Here is a 19,983-nt window from a genome sequence, read left to right as displayed (position 1 = left end):
GTGCCATTATATGATCATTCATAAATATAACCTTGAATTTATGTTTTATTTTTTAATGTCACAATCATTTTTCAGGTTGATAAATTTTATAATTTTAAACATTCTCTTAATGTTATTGCCTGGAATTAATATTTTAAAATGTAAATTATACTGATTTTTTAAAAAATGAATATTACTAACATCAAATTTATATTTATTAGTATATTATATTAACTATGGTTTTTAAAGGAAAAATTTCATCTGGTTCTATGTATCTTCCTAGGAAGGCCTAATCATTTTAGTGAGTCCTAAAATTCACTAATTTCCAAAAGGATGTAATAGCTTTACTATGTCATAGTTAGCACTAAATATTATCTTTAAATAACTTCTTCTAATTTAATTGATGTCAATTACAGAATTTTAGGACCTGAAATTCATTTAATTTCTTTCTTTAGAACAACTTCATGATATTTAATAGCTTTATTCCAATTTATCATTTAGCAGACATGTAATAAAATGGTTTATAAGTATTTACATACAGACTCATCCTAATAACCCTACAGGTATGATTGCCAGCTCCATTTGGTGAATAGGGAAACTGAGAGAAGTTAGTTATTCAAGAGCTCATACTAGTTAATTGTCAGGGCCAGACTTTAGTCTCAGGCAACCTGGCTCTGAAGTTCATGTACTTGGCCATGTGTTATTCTCCTCCCCTGATATATATTTAGCACTTCTGTATGACAAATTAGGAATACTAACAAATCCTACAGGGTAGTCTCTGCTTTCATGGATCTTAATTTGATACATTATGAAGAAAAAGAGTGGGGAATGACAGCAGTATCTCATAGGAGTTCTTCATTTAGCTTTGGGGTGTTGGTTGGGGAGTGGAGATCTTAGAAAGCCTGGATGAAGACTTTCTAGACACTAAACTAGAGACTTGTGGGGTCAGGAGGAGAGTGGGGTGAAGATATGTGAGAAGAGTCTATGGACTTGCTGCAAGCCTAGAGGGACCTCTGGCTTTGTCCTCAAGGGTCAGAAAGAAGATCCAGTTGTGGCTGCAAGATCCAAGAGTGAGGAGAAGGGTGACACAGGATGACTGGAGAAGGAGGCAGAGGCACTGTCATCCAGGGCTATCCTACAAGAATCTCAGGAGAGTGTGCGGGGGACCGGGAAAGAAGGGCCAGCAGACAAGTCAAAGTCATTTTGGACAATAGGCCTCTGGAGTAACCTTTGCTGGGCAGAGTTTCTCCTACACACAGTAGCAGTCAGGAACTCTGACTGAAGGAGCTGATGGATAGCAACCTATAGAAAGGCTTTCTGTGAAGTTTCATTGTATGGCTGAAAGAAAAGAGCAGTAGGGAACAGCTCTGTCATAAAAGGGAAGTTGACCCCAGACAGATTCCAGGTGCCTACCTGGCATTTTACGAGGTTACTAGCTTTGCTGGGAAAGTATCCCAACTGTGTTTAGTAATATAAAAATTATTGTCTTCATATCACTTTCTAGTGATTTCTGGCTAATGCCGATACATTCTAAGTTTTAGAATTAGCAGGAGAAGAAGGGTGAAATTAAATCTTCATGAAACTTCAAGTCATCATTAATCTATAAGCAAATGCTACAGAAAGTATTGGAGGAAAAATGAGAGGGCTCCCCCGATCCTGTGGGCTTCAGAGGTCTTTTTAACTTTCTCAAGAAACCCTCAGTCTTCTAGTATTAGAGTAAGCACATAAAGATGGCTGGCTTTCCCATTAAGGAAGACTGGGCCCAATCAGGATTGGAATAACCAGGGCATGGCCAGTGAGAAGAACTCTAAAGAATATAAGAATAGCAGATGTAGGAAGCAGGCACAACCCCTGGGATAGTGAGCACCCAAAGAAGAGGCTTTCCAGCCCTGAGACACAGAGTCTTTCTGGTACCAGCAGAACTTGCTGGAGACCAGCCCTCTGGAACTTGCCATAAAGTTGTCCTCTAGGGTTCTGGGGAGGGCTGTTTGTTTTCACTGAGGCCCTGCACCAAAAAACCTTCAAGTGAGGGATTGGACCCTGCAGGCTGCTGGGGGCACTGGAGCCCTTCATTGTGAGCTTTCCACAACTAGGAACTAAAATGTTTCTTCACTACCCTCTACTGACAAAGCTTTGGAGCCAGTTGGCAACAAGAAAGTATGTAAAAGGATTCAGTACATTTTCCCAGAACAGGCCAAATAGTGAGTTTGTCCCTAAGAGGCATTAAATTGATAACTAGCACAAGCTCCATACCAGAAGCCTTATAGGTGGAGCAAATACTTAACTACTTACTCCTCACTAGGCAGAATATTAGTGGAAACCTCGGTCCCTGATAGACTTCTTATAGAAGAGGTCCCTTGATTTATGTTTTACTAAGTTATATATCTTTATATGTAAAGATACATATTCTTGGCACCAGTTCTTTGTGTTGCAAATATTTAAAAGATTTTCTCACAGTCTGCAGCTTGCTGTTTTTATTCTTATAATAATATTTTTTTGATAAGTAAAAGTCTACAGATTTTATAATCTACCTGGAAGCAATACCATGTGTAGTTCTTGCTTATGTCTCCTTTATACCTTTCCCTAAGTATTAATTAGAGTTAAAGTGTATGCTGTTATAACAAAGAGAATTTGTAATTCAATGACTCAGGTAAGACAGAGGTTCATTTCTCTTGTATGGGAGTGTCCAGATACAAATGGGCCAGGACTGATGAACCAATTGGCTGCATAGATTGCTTCTGCCCTGTCATCTTCATCTCCAGATATCAAGCAGGAAGAGAAGAACCAGAACCTGCAGCTGGGTCTTTAAGGAGATTACCCACCTCAGTTATACTCCTATGTCCTGTGGCTTGCCACATCTAGCCACAGGGAGACTGGGAAATGTTGCCTCACATGCAGGGCAGTTATGTGCCCAGGTAAAACTGAGGTGTGGGAGCCCAGTGCGGAGGTGCATGCTTGTAATCCCAGCAGCTTGGGAGGCTGATGCAGGAGGATTGTGAATTCAGAGCCAGCCTCAGCAAAAGCAAGAGGCTAAGCAACTCAGTGAGACTCTATCTCTAAATAAAAAACAAAATAGGGCTGGGAATGTGGCTCAGTGGTCGAGTGCCCCTGAGTTCAATCCCTGGTGTGGAGGGTGGGGTCTATAACTCAAAGGCAGGATAAATGAATACTTGGGGACATTATGACACCCTTCAATGACATCTTTGAGGTGATACCACGTTTTTGTTATAAATTTTTTGAACTTTTCTTTTTTAATCTCTAAATCTATTCTGAATTACTTCAGCTTTAAATTGATATAACTGTAAATTTTAGTATGAGAGAATTGCTTAAAATTGTGTTTTAAAATTAATTTCTCAATAGTAAGTATAGGAATTTTTTTTTTCTTTTCCATTTTCTCCTCAGTTTTCTTACAGCTGCCAGCCCAGGCATTTATAGGATTTTAATTCACCAATTTAGTCACAATAAATATCCTTTGGGGTTAAGTTGTTCTATCATTTTGCATTGTCTCATTAATTTGAAATGGTACAATTTTAGATGCTTTTAGAATTGGAATTTGTAGTTGGCCCTGTTCTTGATACTGTTCACAGGAAGCAAGTAGCTGCTAATGTTTTCCTTTGTCTTATCTTAAACACATAACCAGTATTTTTGGCTGGGTTTGTATAGTTAGTTCCAAAGAAAACACAAACAGACTCAATGTAGATAATCATGTTTACCTGACCCTAGTACCAAATTTTAAGAATTATTTTAAAGCTAACAAAAATGAAACTGTTTGTAGATAAAGTTAAATGTCATTTTTAAGTATGGTATCACTCCTTATTGTTCCAAAATAGACTCCAGTTATCAGTAAGCCTCCTGTCTATTCATGCAACAAATAGTTATTGTGTGGCCAGCTCTTGGTAGAACATAGTGACCAAGATGGACAAGGTCCTAACTCTAATGGAGCTGAGTTTCTCTTCATCAGAGAACTCTGGGCCAGCTATAACCTACCTAGTCACCTAGTCCCCAAAGCTGTCACCCATTCTCACCTCCTCCAGCCATAGTAATATTCAGAGATTGTGAATGTTGATTCAAGAATATCTTTCTTTTACTTCATCCCTCAAAAATTCATCTTTACTTCATTGTGATTTGCCTCCCACCTTCCTATTCCTTGTTATTGTCTTCTATCTGAGAGAGATTTTCTTTTGTAGAGGTATTTTCTTGTCACTCCTCTATCAAGACCCATGTCCTATAAAAGGCACCTTCAAAGCTAATATGGCACTCACAGAAGGAATTGGATGGATGTCCCCAGAAGCTGTCTGATGCCTTAGCCTGACATGGAGTTTTTACTTCCACAATAGTTGTAGTGTCATTTTTTGAGTAATTTACAAAAAAGTTGCTTCAAATAGTGATAAATTTGTGGCCTAGATATTTTTTTTTTCCAGATGGTTTTATTTCTTCAGTCCTGGGGTCAAATTTAATGGTGTCGGTCAGAGGAAATGGCTCACCCTATTGGGTTCTATAGCTTTGAGGTCAGATACTAATGAGCCATAAACTCTTGCCTCGGTTAGGTTGTCTTCCTGTGGATTTTTGGCAGCTGGATTTGAAAATGGGTTTTAAAAGTTCTGCAGCAGGGGTGTGGCTCAGTGGTAGAGCACTTGTGTAGCATACATGAGACCCTGGTTCTATCCCCAGTACTGCAATAAAAATAATAAAAAGAATGTTAATTACTGAAACTTCTAAAGCATTAGCAGGTAGGAAAGCACAGCTGGGCTGAGATGCCCCCTCCATTACAAATACTTCCCCAGAGTAAGAAAAAAAACTGCACATACTTTTCTTAAAATATTTCTTATTTTTTAAAAAAATAGCTTCAGATTTTTTATATCAATTCAATTTTTTTACATCAATAAAAATTGTAGTAATCAGAAAGTGCTCAACAGATGAGAAAAAGGAACTGGGTAGCTGAAAAGGAAAAAAAAAATGAAGGAACTGGGAATAACTAAAGAGTAAATAAATACATTTGCTTCCAAGAAAATACCGAGCAGAGATGCTGAAGAGTTTATTTATTTATCTATTTATTTTGAGACAGGGTCTTGCTATGTTGCTCAGACTGTCTTGGCCTCAAGTGTTCTCAGCTTGGTCTTTCCAAATAGCTGGGACTTTAGGTGCCTAGCTCTAACAGTTTATTTTTCAATTGTCAGAAAAGCCTAGAGGTAAGCCAAATGAATAAAGCTGACAGATGGGCTAAGAGTTTATCATTAGAGTCAGTGAGCTTTTCAGACTGACCAAAAGGTGAAAGTTAGGATCCCTAAATGATAGAAACATTGCATTGCTTCAAATGCTTAGGACATTTTTCGGAGTAGTAATTTGAGGAGTTTTAAAACCCAGATGTCTCTCCATTTCAATATTTTGTAGTTGTTCTTTCTATCTTGTATTGGTGAAACATCCCAGTATAAACTTATCATTTTTCTTACTGGATAGGTATGATGTTATGTCATTAGCAAGCATCTTTTTAAAGCTGTATGAGGGAAGCCAGCAGCCTCTTTTTTTTTTTTTTTTTTTTAAGCCAGCTTCTGTTTACATGGGAAAAAGGGAAAGAAAAAGTAAAGAAACAACAACAAATCAACCAAACAAACAAGAAACCCAAACATTATTCAGTGGCTGTGAGTGCCACTGTAATATTTGAAACTTAGGCAAAGCAGAGGTAAAAGTGGAAGAGAAAGGAAGAAGGTAAAGGGACAAATGAATGTCCATCGTTTGCAAGATGAGACCAGAGGCTAAATAGAGGGATAGTGGATAATGTCTAATAAGTCTGCCTTCTGGTCCTTGGCTGTGCAAGGGAATTCTGCTTTTCTACGTAAGCTTTAGAAGGAAATCTTAAGAACAGGCACCTCTGCTAAATTTAAGGTTTGGACTACTGAATTGGAACTACCAGTTCTACTAAAGGAGTTTGTGGAAGATACCAGGTGTGTCAGTCAGGGATCTTAGCTGTAGGCAACAGAATCCTCTTATTTCTTAGCATGTTAAATAAAGGACTTTAATGGAGGTGACGCAAATGAAGGAGAGCTAGTGTACCAGACAAGGACAACAGTGGAAACCAAAGCAATTCAGAAAGTCAAGAAGCTCAGAAGCAACTATCTTTTCAGCAGTAACAGCAGCAGCCTGGTCAGGATACCATGTGCTGCTGTTGGGTGGCATTAACTTCTCTGAATCCAAAGTCCCAAGAAAAGCATCCAATTTGGGGTGCCTAAGCCCACTGTGATGGAAGTGGTAGAGAACTGTGCTTGTGGTTTCATGGTGGGCAGAGCATTGCACCAACTCACACATAGTAGTGATTTTCCCTCTTCTATGGGGGTGGGGTGCTGAGCTACCTCCAAAGTGGCCTCTCCTATAAATTAGGGTCAGAGAAAGGCGACTATAAAGAATGCCAGAGGTAGTTATGGATTAGCACAGACAGTGGCATTAGGAGCAGTTATCAAGGGATCAAGAGAATATGTTTTGTTTCCTGGTAATAGATTGAAATTGCATGGAAGATCAGAAGAGAGCACCTGTTCCCTGTCTTTTAACTTTATTTCTCTGTTTAGCCTCTGATCTCATCTTGAGGGGAAAAAACAGGTTGGGAGGAGGAGGTGGTAGAGAGGCTGACTGGAGGGACACAACCTGTATTATTAAAGCCCAAGCCTAGAACTAACATGTTGACTTATGGAGGTCTAGGGGACACTTATTCTATCATGTGGGAGAGCTCATTTTTCAGGGGAGTTTTTGTTTTGTGGTGTTAGAGATTGAACCCGGGACCTCATGAATGCTAGGTAAGCACTCTCACCAAACTACAACCCTAGCCCTTGTTTTTGCTTTTTAAGGCATACAATGTTTTCCCCTGCAGAAATACTTTAAAATCTTGCTGAAGTCTGAATCTGAATGTAGTCTTTCTTTCAGTTATTTATTTTGGGGTTTGTAGATACAGGCTTGACTTGGATGAATTTGGGAGGTAAAACTTAAGCCCAGTGAATGAAATAATAGGGAGTTCTAGCATGAAGTTCAGGATGCTACATGGATTTAAAGGGGGGAAAAGGTTAAGAATTAATAAAGCTGAGAAGAAGGTGTGTTGACATTTTGTTTTCTTTTTGACATGTAATTCACAAACTACACATTATTTAAAGTGTGCAAATAAATGTTTTATATTCATAGAGTCATGCCACCAATACCACACAATTTTTGAATATTTTCATAACCCCTAAAATAAATGATATACCTTCTCACAAGCTGTTACCAGAGTCCTAGGCCAGAGGCTGGACGCTGGGTCCCAACAAATCAGATCTGGCCACTCACCCCCAATCCAAATGGCAAATGTAGTGGTGAAAAGTCAGTAGGAACTCTAATCAATATGGCTACTTTGGGAAGGCACAACATCTGAGATCAAACATCTCAGCCCTGCTTTTGGGGTACTTACATGAGCTTTAGGTTTAAATAGAGGAAGCATTGGGGCAAAGGATGAGAGGCATGCATAATTGGTCAAATGGTGGTCTGGTTGATTGTTATATCAGTTCTAGTTCTGCAAGGTGGCTCTGGAGAAGTCATTGCCTGAGGGGACAATCTCCACTTCCTGTTCAGGATGCTTACCTCTCACACCTGTGATCCTGGAAGAGAACGGCAACTAGAGGGGGCTGAACTAGAGGTTGAGTCAGGACAGAGTTATGCAAGTTCATGCCAGTTTTTCCTTGTGCTTGCACATTGTCCTTTTATGTTCTAATCATGATACATCACATGTCTGGCTAGCGTCTTCAATCTCCATCCAGGGTGGTATGCATCTTACTGTTGTAATGAGGCTAGGGTTGTTTCTCACTCACCAAAGTCTTTAATGCACATGCTCCCTACAGGAGTGTTTCCTCCAGATATCTTGTGATTGTCCTGCAGGTTTGCTTTTTCATTAGCCAATCAGGAAACTGCAGATAAGAACAAGGCAGGGAGGTAACACAGAGTGGGTTGCTCAGGAGTTGTTTCTGTGTTCCCATGATTTATGGGCATTTCTCTTTTGAAATTGGGTGTTCTCTGTGTATCCCTAAATTCCTGGCTCATCATGAGGTGATTGTTCTTGCTTGGAGGGCAGTCTCTTCCTGGGTTGATTTGCCTTCAAGGTTCTGCTATTCCTGAAAGGTGTAGGGCAATGGCTGGAGATATCTAGGTGTACATCACTCTTCGAGTGTGCATTATAAAAGCTGTAAGTTGAATGTCTCTGGGTCATGGGAGAAAACATATCTCTGAAGAAAGGTACAAGGAGTTCCCAGAGAGAAGAGGACCTTGACTCAGGACCAGTGGAGTTCTTGGCAATATGTGACAAAAAAATACAGCACAAGCCAAAGGGATAGACAGGTTTATTTAGGAAAGTAGATACATATTCAAAGACTGGGACAGAAATGCCTTTAGGGTAAGCAAGGAATACACACTCAAAGGCAAATGTGGGCTCTCTGTAGAGGAAGACACCGCAATCCCTTGGTGTTAATATTTATAGATGACTGGTGCTAGGGGCTGGATTTGAAATAGACCCAGGGTAGAATTATATAATTCCTGCTAGTTTTACCTGTGCTGTGCATTGCCCTCATGTTGCAAGGATTTGGGTCAAGGATGCAGTTCAAGGGTATGGACCAAGGGCATGTTGCTCAGGAGTGGCAATTGTTTGTGGTGCTTTCTGCACTTCAGTGGTTTACAGGCACTTCCTTTGAGACTCAGTATCTTTTCCTTAATTCCCAAATTCCTATCTCACCTGCAAATCTTGAAAATACTCTTATCTTGGTTTTCTTGAGCTTTGAAGGTGTGGATTACCAGCTTTAGATAAACAAATGATTCATCAAGATATGCCAATGTACAAAATTGAGTGGAAATATGATCCAAACATTAAGGTAATAAAGGAGACAGATACAAAATGAAGGCAGAGATGCCAAGCTTTATCCTGCTTTTAGTTACCCATTGGGTATCTGCAGGCCCAAATGAAGAGTCAGTGTTTCTACCAAAAGCAGCTTCTAATTCTATTATAAAGTCACCTCCCATTCCCTTCCAATCACACCCCTCTCACCCATCCTTGGGAATATCTAATCTACTTCTAACCTACTTTCTATCTTTATGGATTTTCCTATTCTAAACATTTCACATACAACATAATATACAATCTATAGCCTTTTGTTTCTGGACTCTCTCTTTCTTGAATGGTACCAGGGATGGAACTCAGGGGGCACTTAACCACTGAGCCACATCCCCAGCTCTTTTTATTTTGAGATATGGTCTCACTAAGTTGCTTAGGGCCTCACCAAATTTCTGAGGCTGACTTTGCACTTGCAATCCTCCTGCCTCAGTCTCCCCGGCCACTGTGATGACAGGCATGTGCCACGGTGCCCAGCTTGTTGCCAGCATAAAATTTTCAAGAATAATACAACTTGTAACATTAATCCTTTCAATTTTCTTGAGTAGTACTAGCAATAGAATTGCTAGGTCATATAGTAACTGTATATTTAATATCTCCAGGAACTGCCGGGCAGTTTTCCACAGGAGCAGCAGCACCATTTTACATTCCTATCAGCAGTGTCTGAGTGTTCCAGTTTCTGCATATCCCACCAACACTTGTTATCTTTTCATTACAACCTCTAGTGGATGTGAAGGGTGTCTTTGGGTGCAGTCTTGATTTGCATTTCTCCTGTGACTAGTAATGCTGAGCATTCCTCCTTGTGCTTATTGGCCATTTGTGTATCCTTTTTGGTGAAATGTCAGTTCAGATCCTTTGCCTACTTTTAAATTGGTACTTGTCTCCTTATTATTGATTTGTAAGGATTATGTATTTTAAATACAAATGCCTTATCAGTTGTGTGCTTTTCAACTATTTCCTCCCATCGTGTGGGTTGTCTTTTTATTTTCTTGATGATGTTCATTGAAATGAAAAAGTTTCAATTTTGATGGCATGATCTATTTTTTTATTTGTTGCTTAGGTTTTTGTGTCATATGGAAGAATGCTTTGCCTAAGCCAAGGTCGCTGAGATTTATTCCTGTATTTTTCTTCTAAGATATTTATAACTTAAGACTTTATATTTAGGTCTTGCTTCATTTCTAGTTAATTTTTGTGTATGATGTAAAAGAAGGAGTTCTTAACACTCTCAAAGCTACAATAATTGATGTTTGGTGACAGCACATGAGGGAAGAGTGAATAATTTATTGATTGATTTATTCTTGGTTTGAACTACATTTTCCAGGGGGCTGTCCTCAACTTTTGTCTTCTTTCTGTCTCCTTTTAAATATTTTTTGGCTGTTGTGTGTTACAGTTATAATGGCTTTTAACACATCTTGATTCACTGTTTGCACATATTTATAGTGGTAACCCCTACATAAGCATTATAAGCCAAGATCAAAATGGTCACATCCTAAACAATGAGATTAAAACTTTGAAGGGATATTGTGAATTTTATATCTGGTCTTCAACCCCATTTCCTGGCATATTCCTAAAATATCTTGGAGTCTCTGAAGTGTTAGTATCTTTTTGTATGCTAATGAGTTCACTGAGGGCAGCCTCAGGATGGGATGGGCCCAGGAAAGAGCCTACCCCCCACAACCTTCAGGGAAGGTGGAGAGTGATGGTTAAATCCATCACTAGAGGCCAGTGATCTACTCCTTTATGCCTATGTAATGAAGTCTCCATAAAACCCCCAAAAGGATGGGGTTTGGAGAGCCTCCAGACACTGAATATGTGGAACTTTCTGGAGGGTGGTACATCCAGACAGGGCATGGAAGCTCTGCATACCTTCCCATTGCCCTGCCCAAAGCATCTAGATCAGCATCCTTGATAATAAACCAGGAAATGTACATATGTGTTTCCTGAGTTCTGTGAGCCTCTCTGGCAAATTAATGGAACCCAAGGAGGGGGTTGTGAGAATCACCGTGTATAGCCAGTTGCCAGAAGCACACATAAAACACCCTGGGTTTTCAGGTTGGCATCTACAGTGGGTGCAGGATGACAGTCTTGGGACTAAGTTCTCAAGCTATGAGGTCTGACATTATCTTCAGGTAGGTAATTTCAAAATAGAATTCAATTGGAGGACAACCAGTAAGGCCCACTGCTGCAGAGCTGCTTGCTTGCTGGTAGGAGAAACGTCTCTGCCTTCTGGGGTCACAGAAGTCTTCTGTGTTGACTGTTTTGGTGTGAGAACAGAGGAAAACCACATTTTTTTTTTTTCTACAGAATCTAATTCTATGTTATTCTGTACTTGATCATAGTTCTTTCTCTTAAGTATTCTACTCCCTCATTCCTAGCTTTCATACTTTTTTTGGTTTATTTCCTCTTCTTATTCAAGACATCTCAAGGACCATCTGTTTCAGTTATCTTTCCATGACATGGCCTGGCCGGGTTCAGTGCCCACCATTTTCTTCCTGTAGCACCCTGGGTTACCCTTGTAAATACTTTTTTTATTGTACCTAAAAAAAGTATGTTGTAGTCGCCTGTTAATGTCTGTCTTGCTTGCAAGGCTTTTCAGTCCTCAAGGCAGGAACCTTGTCTTATTCATCTTTGTGACCTCAGTGCCTAGCATAGTCCTTCATAAGTAATAGTCTCCATAAATAGTTGATGACATGTGCTAATTTGAATTCCTTGTAATATTTCTTCTAGGAAATTTTTTAGGGTATAAGTGAAGACTTATACATACTTGGAGCTTTCAGGTGCTTGACTTTTGGCATTTGAAGTCATAGAAAATCTAAAATTAAAAAATTTAATATCTTAGGTGCATATAACAGGAAAATACATACCCATAATATTCTCATGTGTGCTACTCAAAGTGACTGTAGTATGTTAAACTTCCATGCCATAGCCAAATTGTTCTGTGAGTATTAAAAGATTAATTCTTGTATAATGCAGTGAGGGGTCATGAAGCCCATTAAGTAATAATAATCCAGGCTGGGTACAGTGGTGCACACCTGTAAACATAGAGACTGAGGAGGCTGAGGAGGCTGAGGCAGGAGGATTGCAAGTTGGAGACCAGCCTGGCAACTTAGTGAAACTCTGTCTCAAAATAAAAAATAGGGGCTAGGGTTGTAGCTCAGAGGCAGAGCGCTTGCCTAGCATGTGTGAGGCACTAGGTTCAATCCTTAGCACTAAATAAAAATGAAACAAATAAAATAAAGGCATGCTGTCCATCTACAACTACAAAAAATAAAAAAAATTAAAATAAAAGGGCTAGTGATGTAGCTCAGTGATAAAGTGCCCCTGGATAGATTCCCAGTACTGTGATGATGATGATGATGATGATGATGATGATGATGTTGATGATGATAATGATGATGATATAGTAGTAATATTCCCTTTTTGCTTTATTTTCAAAATTAGTCTGGTTTGGATATGTTGAGTGAAGGTGCTCAATGTTGTCTTAAGTGTTGATTTGGCAGTCTAATGTATTCCTTTTACTTGTGCAGAATGTTTCAGACATTTAAGGAATGGTTCTGGCTGGAACGGTTCTGGCTTCCTCCAACGATACAGTGGTCAGATCTTGAAGATCATGATGGACTCGTCTTTGTCAAACCTTCTCATTTGTATATGACAATCCCATATGCTTTTCTTTTGCTGATCATCAGACATTTCTTTGAAAAGTAAGTAGCACTTGTATCTTCCCTTCATTCCTCTTCCTTGCTCCAACCCTAGATAATAAAGTATTAGATTTGGTGAGGTCCTTAATGAATCTCTTATTTGGAGATTGCCACTTATGGGCTGAAGACTCTTAGAGGGAGTTTGTGCCATCAGGTACACACCAAACAAAACTTAGAGGCTGACCAAGAAAAACTGAGGAATGTGGATACCACTGTGTGAGATCAAGATAGGTTAAGAGTGAATGGATGTGATCATCACACATTGTAAGCATGTATGGAAATATCACAGTGAATCCCATTGATTTATACAATTAATACATGTTAATAGTAATACTAATAAAAGGTTAAAGATCCCAGAGTTTATTAGTATCAATGACATATGAACCCAGTTTATCTTCCACTGAGTGGGGATTTCTGACAATACATGTACTTTCTCAGAGAGACAAGGTAAGAACAGTCTGTGACTCAGAGATGAGCTGTCATTGTAAAATGTCAGTAAAATAACAGAAATGGCTTATTAAAGACTAAACCACATATTGCTGCATAGTATCACTTATTTTAAAGATTTATTTAAAGGTTTTATAGCTGCACTTCATCTTAAATTATAAGGAAATCAAAGAAAAAAATCAATTTACTTTCTCAGAAAGTAGTAATCTTTTTCTTTTTGTTGATTTAATTTAAATAGATATTTCTTCTAAAATTTTTTTCTTAAGAGAGAGAATTTTTTAATATTTATTTTTCAGTTTTCAGTGGACACAACATCTTTATTTTATTTTTATGTGGTGCTGGGGATCGAACCCAGCACCCCATGCATGCCAGGCGAGCGTGTTACCACTTGAGCCACATCCCCAGCCCTCTTCTAAACTTTTAATTAAACTTGTACTTGTGTTCTGATAAGAAGAGATAAATGTCCATTTCTAATCTCTGTAGTTGTCTCTGTTTCAAAAAACTGTCATTAGTACATTAATTTATTTGCAACAAAAATAATACTTGTATCTCTTTTTTATGATCTTGACATATCATATTTCATACATTAGATTCAAGTGGGTTATGAACTCCCATTTTTACCCCAAATACAGATTGCAGAATCACATCGATTACACATCCACATTTTTACATAATGCCATATTAGTGACTGTTGTATTCTGCTACCTTTCCTATCCTCAACTATCCCCCCTCCCCTCCCCTCCCATCTTTTCTCTCTACCCCATCTACTGTAATTCATTTCTCTCCTTGTTTATTTTCCCATTCCCCTCACAACCTCTTATATGTAATTTTGTATAACAATGAGGGTCTCCCTCCATTAACATGCAATTTCCCTTTTCTCTCCCTTTCCCTCCCACATCATGTCTCTGTTTAATGTTAATCTTATCCTTCTGCTCTTCCTCCCTGCTCTGTTCTTAGTTGCTCTCATTATATCAAAGAAGACATTTGGCATTTGTTTTTTAGGGATTGGCTAGCTTCACTTAGCATAATCTGCTCTAGTGCCATCCATTTCCCTGCAAATTCCATGATTTTGTCATTTTTTAGTGCTGTGTAATACTCCATGGTGTATAAATGCCACATTTTTTTTATCCATTCATCTATTGAAGGGCATCTGGGTTGGTTCCACAGTCTAGCAATTGTGAATTGTGCTGCTATGAACATCGATGTGGCAGTATCCCTGTAGTACGCTCTTTTAAGGTCTTCAGGGAATAGTCCGAGAAGGGCAATAGCTGGGTCAAATGGTGGTTCCATTCCCAGCTTTCCCAGGAATCTCCATACTGCTTTCCAAATTGGCCGCACCAATTTGCAGTCCCACCAGCAGTGTACAAGAGTACCCTTTTCCCCACATCCTCACCAGCACTTGTTGTTGTTTGACTTCAGAATGGCTGCCAATCTTACTGGAGTGAGATGGTATCTTAGGGTGGTTTTGATTTGCATTTCTCTGACTGCTAGAGATGGTGAGCATTTTTTCATGTACTTGTTGATTGATTGTATGTCCTCCTCTGAGAAGTGTCTGTTCAGGTCCTTGGCCCATTTGTTGATTGGGTTATTTCAGGACCCACCCGTTGCATACTTGTATCTCAAGAGCTAAAAAACACCTAAGACAAACTCTGATAGTGATCTTGTTGTCTGAGATTAACTAAAATACAGATCATATGTTATAACCATTTGTAGGGTCCTTATCTTGAGAATTAGTTTGACCAACTCTATTTCATAGACTTGCCAAATGCTTTTTTTTTTTTTTTCCAAATACAACTTCACTTTGGTCAATGACATGCTGTTGCTATTGGAACAGAAAGCCCCTGAGCTGAGTACCCTTGGCAGAGCATATTTGAAATGTACTTCCTTTTTAGCTGTTAATTCTACTTTTTGCACACATAGTTGGATTTGTCAAAAAATGTATAAACAAATAAAGTAGCATTTGCCCCTGGGCTTAAAATAGAGAATTACTCTTTACTAATCTGAAATACTTGTTTTGATTTGTTTTTTCTTGCATGTATCTGGTGATCTTTGAATTTGGCAGTTGGAATCTATTACTTATCTCCATCTCAGATTTTCCTACTTGTCAGTGGGCAGCTTCATTTTTTAGAGTTTGATAAGGACAGTGAGCTAGAAAATTATTTCGGTTGCTAAAACAGCACAGCTGTGGAGGACCAACTTGTTATGTTTTGGTCTTGGCTACTCCAAGAACAATCAGGAAGAAATTCCTAGGACCATTGTTTTTTCTTCTCAAGGGATTAAGAGTAATTTGTATCTTCTTTTCTATCTCCTTGTGAATTTAACTTCTAATAACTCACCATTAGCTTTTTCCATTCTGTGACATTACAGAAAATTATGTGCCATTCCACCAATCCTATATGTCCCTTTTAGTGCAATAGAAGGAAGAAACATTTAACGTGGGAGAGAGAGACCTCACATTCTAAAGTATAAGTACATTTGTTTCAAGACTTCTATTATCATTTATAACAGATTAATCCATTTACATCATAAATACAATATTGCTTACACCTTGCATTTGACAGGAACTTATAGTTTAAGAGGTATAAAAAATCATAAGTGATGATCTCAGTCTTCAGGTGAGGAAGTGAGAAAAGAGTAGCTTGTTGGGGCTCGCACAGGTAAGTAAGGAGTACATCTAGGACCAGAACTCACAGCTACTATACCAGGTTTAAGTTGGTCAAGTTGGCTTTGGTTTTCTGTTTTCCTACTTCTTGGACTTTCACAATGAAATACTACTGATAGCAGAAGACAGTAAATGAATATCTTTGGGGAACAAAGAAGACATATTTTTAAATAGATGACTGCAAAATATGTGAAATTTTTTGAACTGTCTTAAATTTATAAATTTGACATTGTTTCAGCATATTCTATTATATATTTGTCACAAGAAATCTTCTTTTGTCCTAGACTATACTTCCTAAATCTTCTCACTGTTTGAAGTGACCAGGGGTTTTGATATGGCTGGCTCATTTTTGTCCTTTATTCCTAGCCAAGAGCCATTTAATATCAAGAAGTAATATTCCTTCCCAGAAAAGTAAAAGTGGAGAGACAGAACTGGTAAGAAAGGAACAACAACAACAACAAAAAATTAGATAATTTGAAAGTGACTGACATTTGTTTTGTATTTAGGATTTCCTTTTTTTTGCAAGTTTTAGTTTTTGGCATATATATATATATATATATATATATATATATATATAGCCAAGACTAGTATTTTCCAACTACTTGTCTTCTATGCATTATTTTATGTGTTCAAAGTGTGATTTAAAGATCTGAACTACTGAGAGTTCAACACTTAGAGGATAAACCCATTGTCTCTGAGTAAATTATGGCCCTGTAAGTCCAAGCAGAGGTGAGAAGATCAAAGGTCACCTTTTTCTTGTACTTGATTGTGTAAGATATAGATTGCCCACCTCTACTATTTTCACTCAGCACTATAAGGTCATGATGGGACAGAATGTCCTTCATTCTTTAAAGAAGAATAGGGGAAGTGGAGTAAGTCATCTATAGTAATTTATAGGAACATAAGAATGGTTGTTACTGGCTGTGTAAAATGGAAATAGTATCAAAATTGGCACATTAGAATCGAGTGCTATCTGAGACTTGCATTGCTTCAGATATTTTGTTCTCATATATGGAACTCTGAACAACCCTGCTCATAAAGCCTCTGAATCCTTAGGGACTGGAGTCAATCTTATGCCAATAGGCTACTTTATCTGTTTATGGAAATATTTAAATTTGCCATACTTAATATTTGCCTAGTGCTGCCTTTCTTTTATTATATAAAAGAATATTGAAAATAAAGGGAGAAATCTTGGATTGCTAAGCTTTTGGCTGCTGGAAGACTAGTGTTAGACAAAGAGGGGCTGACTGATGTCGGAATGGGGTATCTTTACAGTCTCAGTTCTGCAATACTACAGAACTTAAGGGACTCATTTCCTGCTAAATAACCTAAGTTGGAATCATTTACATGAAAGAAGTATATCACTCATTTTCCTTACTCTGGCTTTTATCCTACCATATCAATAAAATGAAAGTTTAGGCAAGTTAATCTCTGAATTCCCTACTAGAGCTAAGACTTAAAATTTCCCTTTTAGCATAAATTCAGCTTATCTAGTAGTTACTATGTGCTTCATTCTACTCTCCCTTTTTGAAACAGATTTTTAATCAAGTACCTGTTCTTATTTATCTATACTAATGTAAGGTGATTGATTCCCCCCCCCCCCCATTTATTTATTTATTTTGGTACTGGGGATTGAACCCACGGCACTTTATCACTGAGCCACATCCCCAGACCTTTTTATTTTTTTTTTTGGGTCAGGGTCTTGCTAAATTACCTAGGGCCTCACTAAATTGCTAAGGCTGGCTCTGTACTGTGTTTCTCCTGCCTCAGCCTCCTCAGCCACTGGGATTGCAAGTATCTGCCACCACACTTGGCAGATGATTGATTTTCTATATTTATTTGAAAAGAAAGGCTAGAACTGAATTAGATTACTGTATTTATATACTTTCTCTGTTCTATTAAAAATGCTATTTCTCTTCTTAAGACTGATAAAGAGGACCATATTTCTCTTTCTTGTTTAAACTGATGATTTTATATATCTTTGATTCTCATATCAGTATTATAGCTTGTTATACTTATCTCTTAAATGATCTTCTAGAAAGAAATCTCTACTTCATTTGGCTTTGAAATTGGTTTCATTCCCTGATGGCATAAATTTAATTCTGTCCCTCCAAATTTTTTCATTTCTAATATCTGAAGAGAGAGCACTGAGATTGAGTGATTGAGAACACTACCATATGAAACCATTCATATTTGTTATTTTACTAGTAAAAACAATGGGTGTTTTCACCAATAAAAAATTTCAACTAATAGGTTGGAAAAATGAGCCAATTTTATTATTTTTCCAAAATCCTGTAAAATAAATTTTTTGAGATTTAGTTAATTTTAAGGATATCTTAGTTTCTCTGAGTTGATTTTTTTGGAGGGGGGGCACTTTTATGCCAAAGGGGAATTAATTAAAAATATTCTTCAAATCTCAGAGACATAACACATTGACATTTCTCTGGATAAGAGTTCTTTTGACTGATTTAAATTGCTTTTTCCTTAATTGCCTTTTCATTTCATTCCATACTCCTATTCTCCCTGCTGTGTTCCAATGCATCTGATGGTCCTTTATTTGTGTGACCAAGGAAAACATGTGCTTTACATGCATGTGTGGTTAGTTGACATAAATGGAATGGCACTAAGACCTTATTCTTTTGTAAAAAATTCAGCACAGTGTTTTATACTCTATCCACATTTCTGTGTACATCTGGTGCATAATTAGCTTGTTTTTATATGTCTCTGAAATTCATGGGCCATTTCCAAAGGACCTTAGTCCATCTGGAAGTTGAACAGATTTATACACTTTATCCCATTATCTTATGAGATTTTTTTCATTCAACTCCCATGGATATTAAAAAATGAATAAAGGGCTAAATGATCATTCCTAACTTAAATGTCTTGAATTTAATTAAACACAGAAACTCTCCTAAATAAGTACTAGAAAAGAATAAACCTGGTAGAAACTAAACTTTTATCAGAACTGAAGGAACTTTAGAGATATCCCATTATTTTATATCAGCTTTATCAAGGTTTTATTCACATATAGTTCATCCAAAATTTAGTGAATTTTGACCAATAAATACAATCATGCAGCCATCACCATGATTATGGTGTAGATTTCCATCAGCCTAAAACTTCCCTTTACCTCTTATTCAGTTAATCCCTTACTGTCCCCTGATAATCACTGATCTGCTTTCTGTCGCTGTAATTTTGCATTTTATAGGATTTCCTATAAAGGGAATCAGATTATAGTTGTTTGTATCTGAATTCTTCCATTTAACAATGCTTTTGCAATTTTTTTCATGTTGTCGTATCAATGATTCTTTGTTATTATTGACTAGCTTCAATATATGGATATACCATTCTACAATTTATTTATGCTTTAATTAATTGATATAAATTTGTGTTTAGACTTTGGGGGCTATCACAAATGAAGCTGTTAAGAACATCTAAGTATAAGAATAGTCTTAGCTAGGGACTGGGGTTGTAGTTCAGTGGTAGAGCACTTGCCTAGCACACGTGAGGCACTGGGCCTCAGCACCACATAAAAATAAATAAATTAAATAAAGGCATTGTGTCCATCTACAACTAAAAATAAAAAGAAAGAAGATAAGCTTATATATATGCATTTGTTTCTCTTAAGAAAAAGCTAAAAATGTTTGTTCTTTAAAAGACACTACGAGTGTGTTTCCATACCTTGGGTTATTTGTCAGCAATAACAAGGAATGAGCTACAAATAAGTGCTATGGCATAGATGAACTGCCAAGCAATGAAAGAAGCCTGACACAAGTGATCATATATTATATGATTCCACTTATACCAAATATCCAGAAAAGGCAAAGCTCTAAGGATATAAAATAAATAAGTGGTTTCCGAGGGCAGGTTCAAGAAGAAACCAGGAACAGTAAACATGCATGAGGGATCATATTGGGGTGATGGGAATACTCTAAAAATGATTCATGGTAATGTATAATTTAGTAAATTTACTATAAAGTCATTAATTTATATACTTGAAAGGGTTTAATTATATGATATATAAGAATGCCTTAATAATTATTATTTAACTATTTATTTTTCATGATACTGGGAATTGAACCCAGGTTCTCATGCATGCTAGGCAAGCGCTCTGCCTCTGAGCTATATTCCATGTCCTTTTTATTTTTGGTTGAGGCAAAGTCTCACTAAGTTTCCCAGGCTGGCCTCAAACTTGTGATCCTCATACTTCAGCTTCCCAAATAACTGGGATTACAGTATGCATCACCATGCCTGGATAATAATTATTTTTTTTTTAGAAAAAGACAATGTAAATAGAATGTAAAGGC

The 19,983-nt window shown here is 37.6% G+C and overlaps 1 protein-coding gene across 4 annotated transcripts in view; it reads left to right on the top strand.

The window, feature by feature from the left end:
* LOC114080805 (ceramide synthase 3) overlaps nt 1-19,983 on the top strand; it is a 159,471-nt gene that overhangs the window by 55,570 nt on the left and 83,918 nt on the right. For all 4 annotated transcript variants that reach the window (XM_071608667.1, XM_071608668.1, XM_071608666.1 and 1 more), the window contains one exon: nt 12,397-12,570. In XM_071608667.1, coding sequence (XP_071464768.1) covers nt 12,397-12,570 — 174 coding nt within the window. The remainder of the gene's footprint in view (nt 1-12,396; nt 12,571-19,983) is intronic.

This window comes from Marmota flaviventris, chromosome 2 (assembly GCF_047511675.1).
Source record: "Marmota flaviventris isolate mMarFla1 chromosome 2, mMarFla1.hap1, whole genome shotgun sequence".
Classification (NCBI taxonomy): domain Eukaryota; kingdom Metazoa; phylum Chordata; class Mammalia; order Rodentia; family Sciuridae; genus Marmota; species Marmota flaviventris.
Note: the sequence above shows the minus strand (reverse complement) of the source record. Positions and strands in the feature narration are given on the sequence as shown.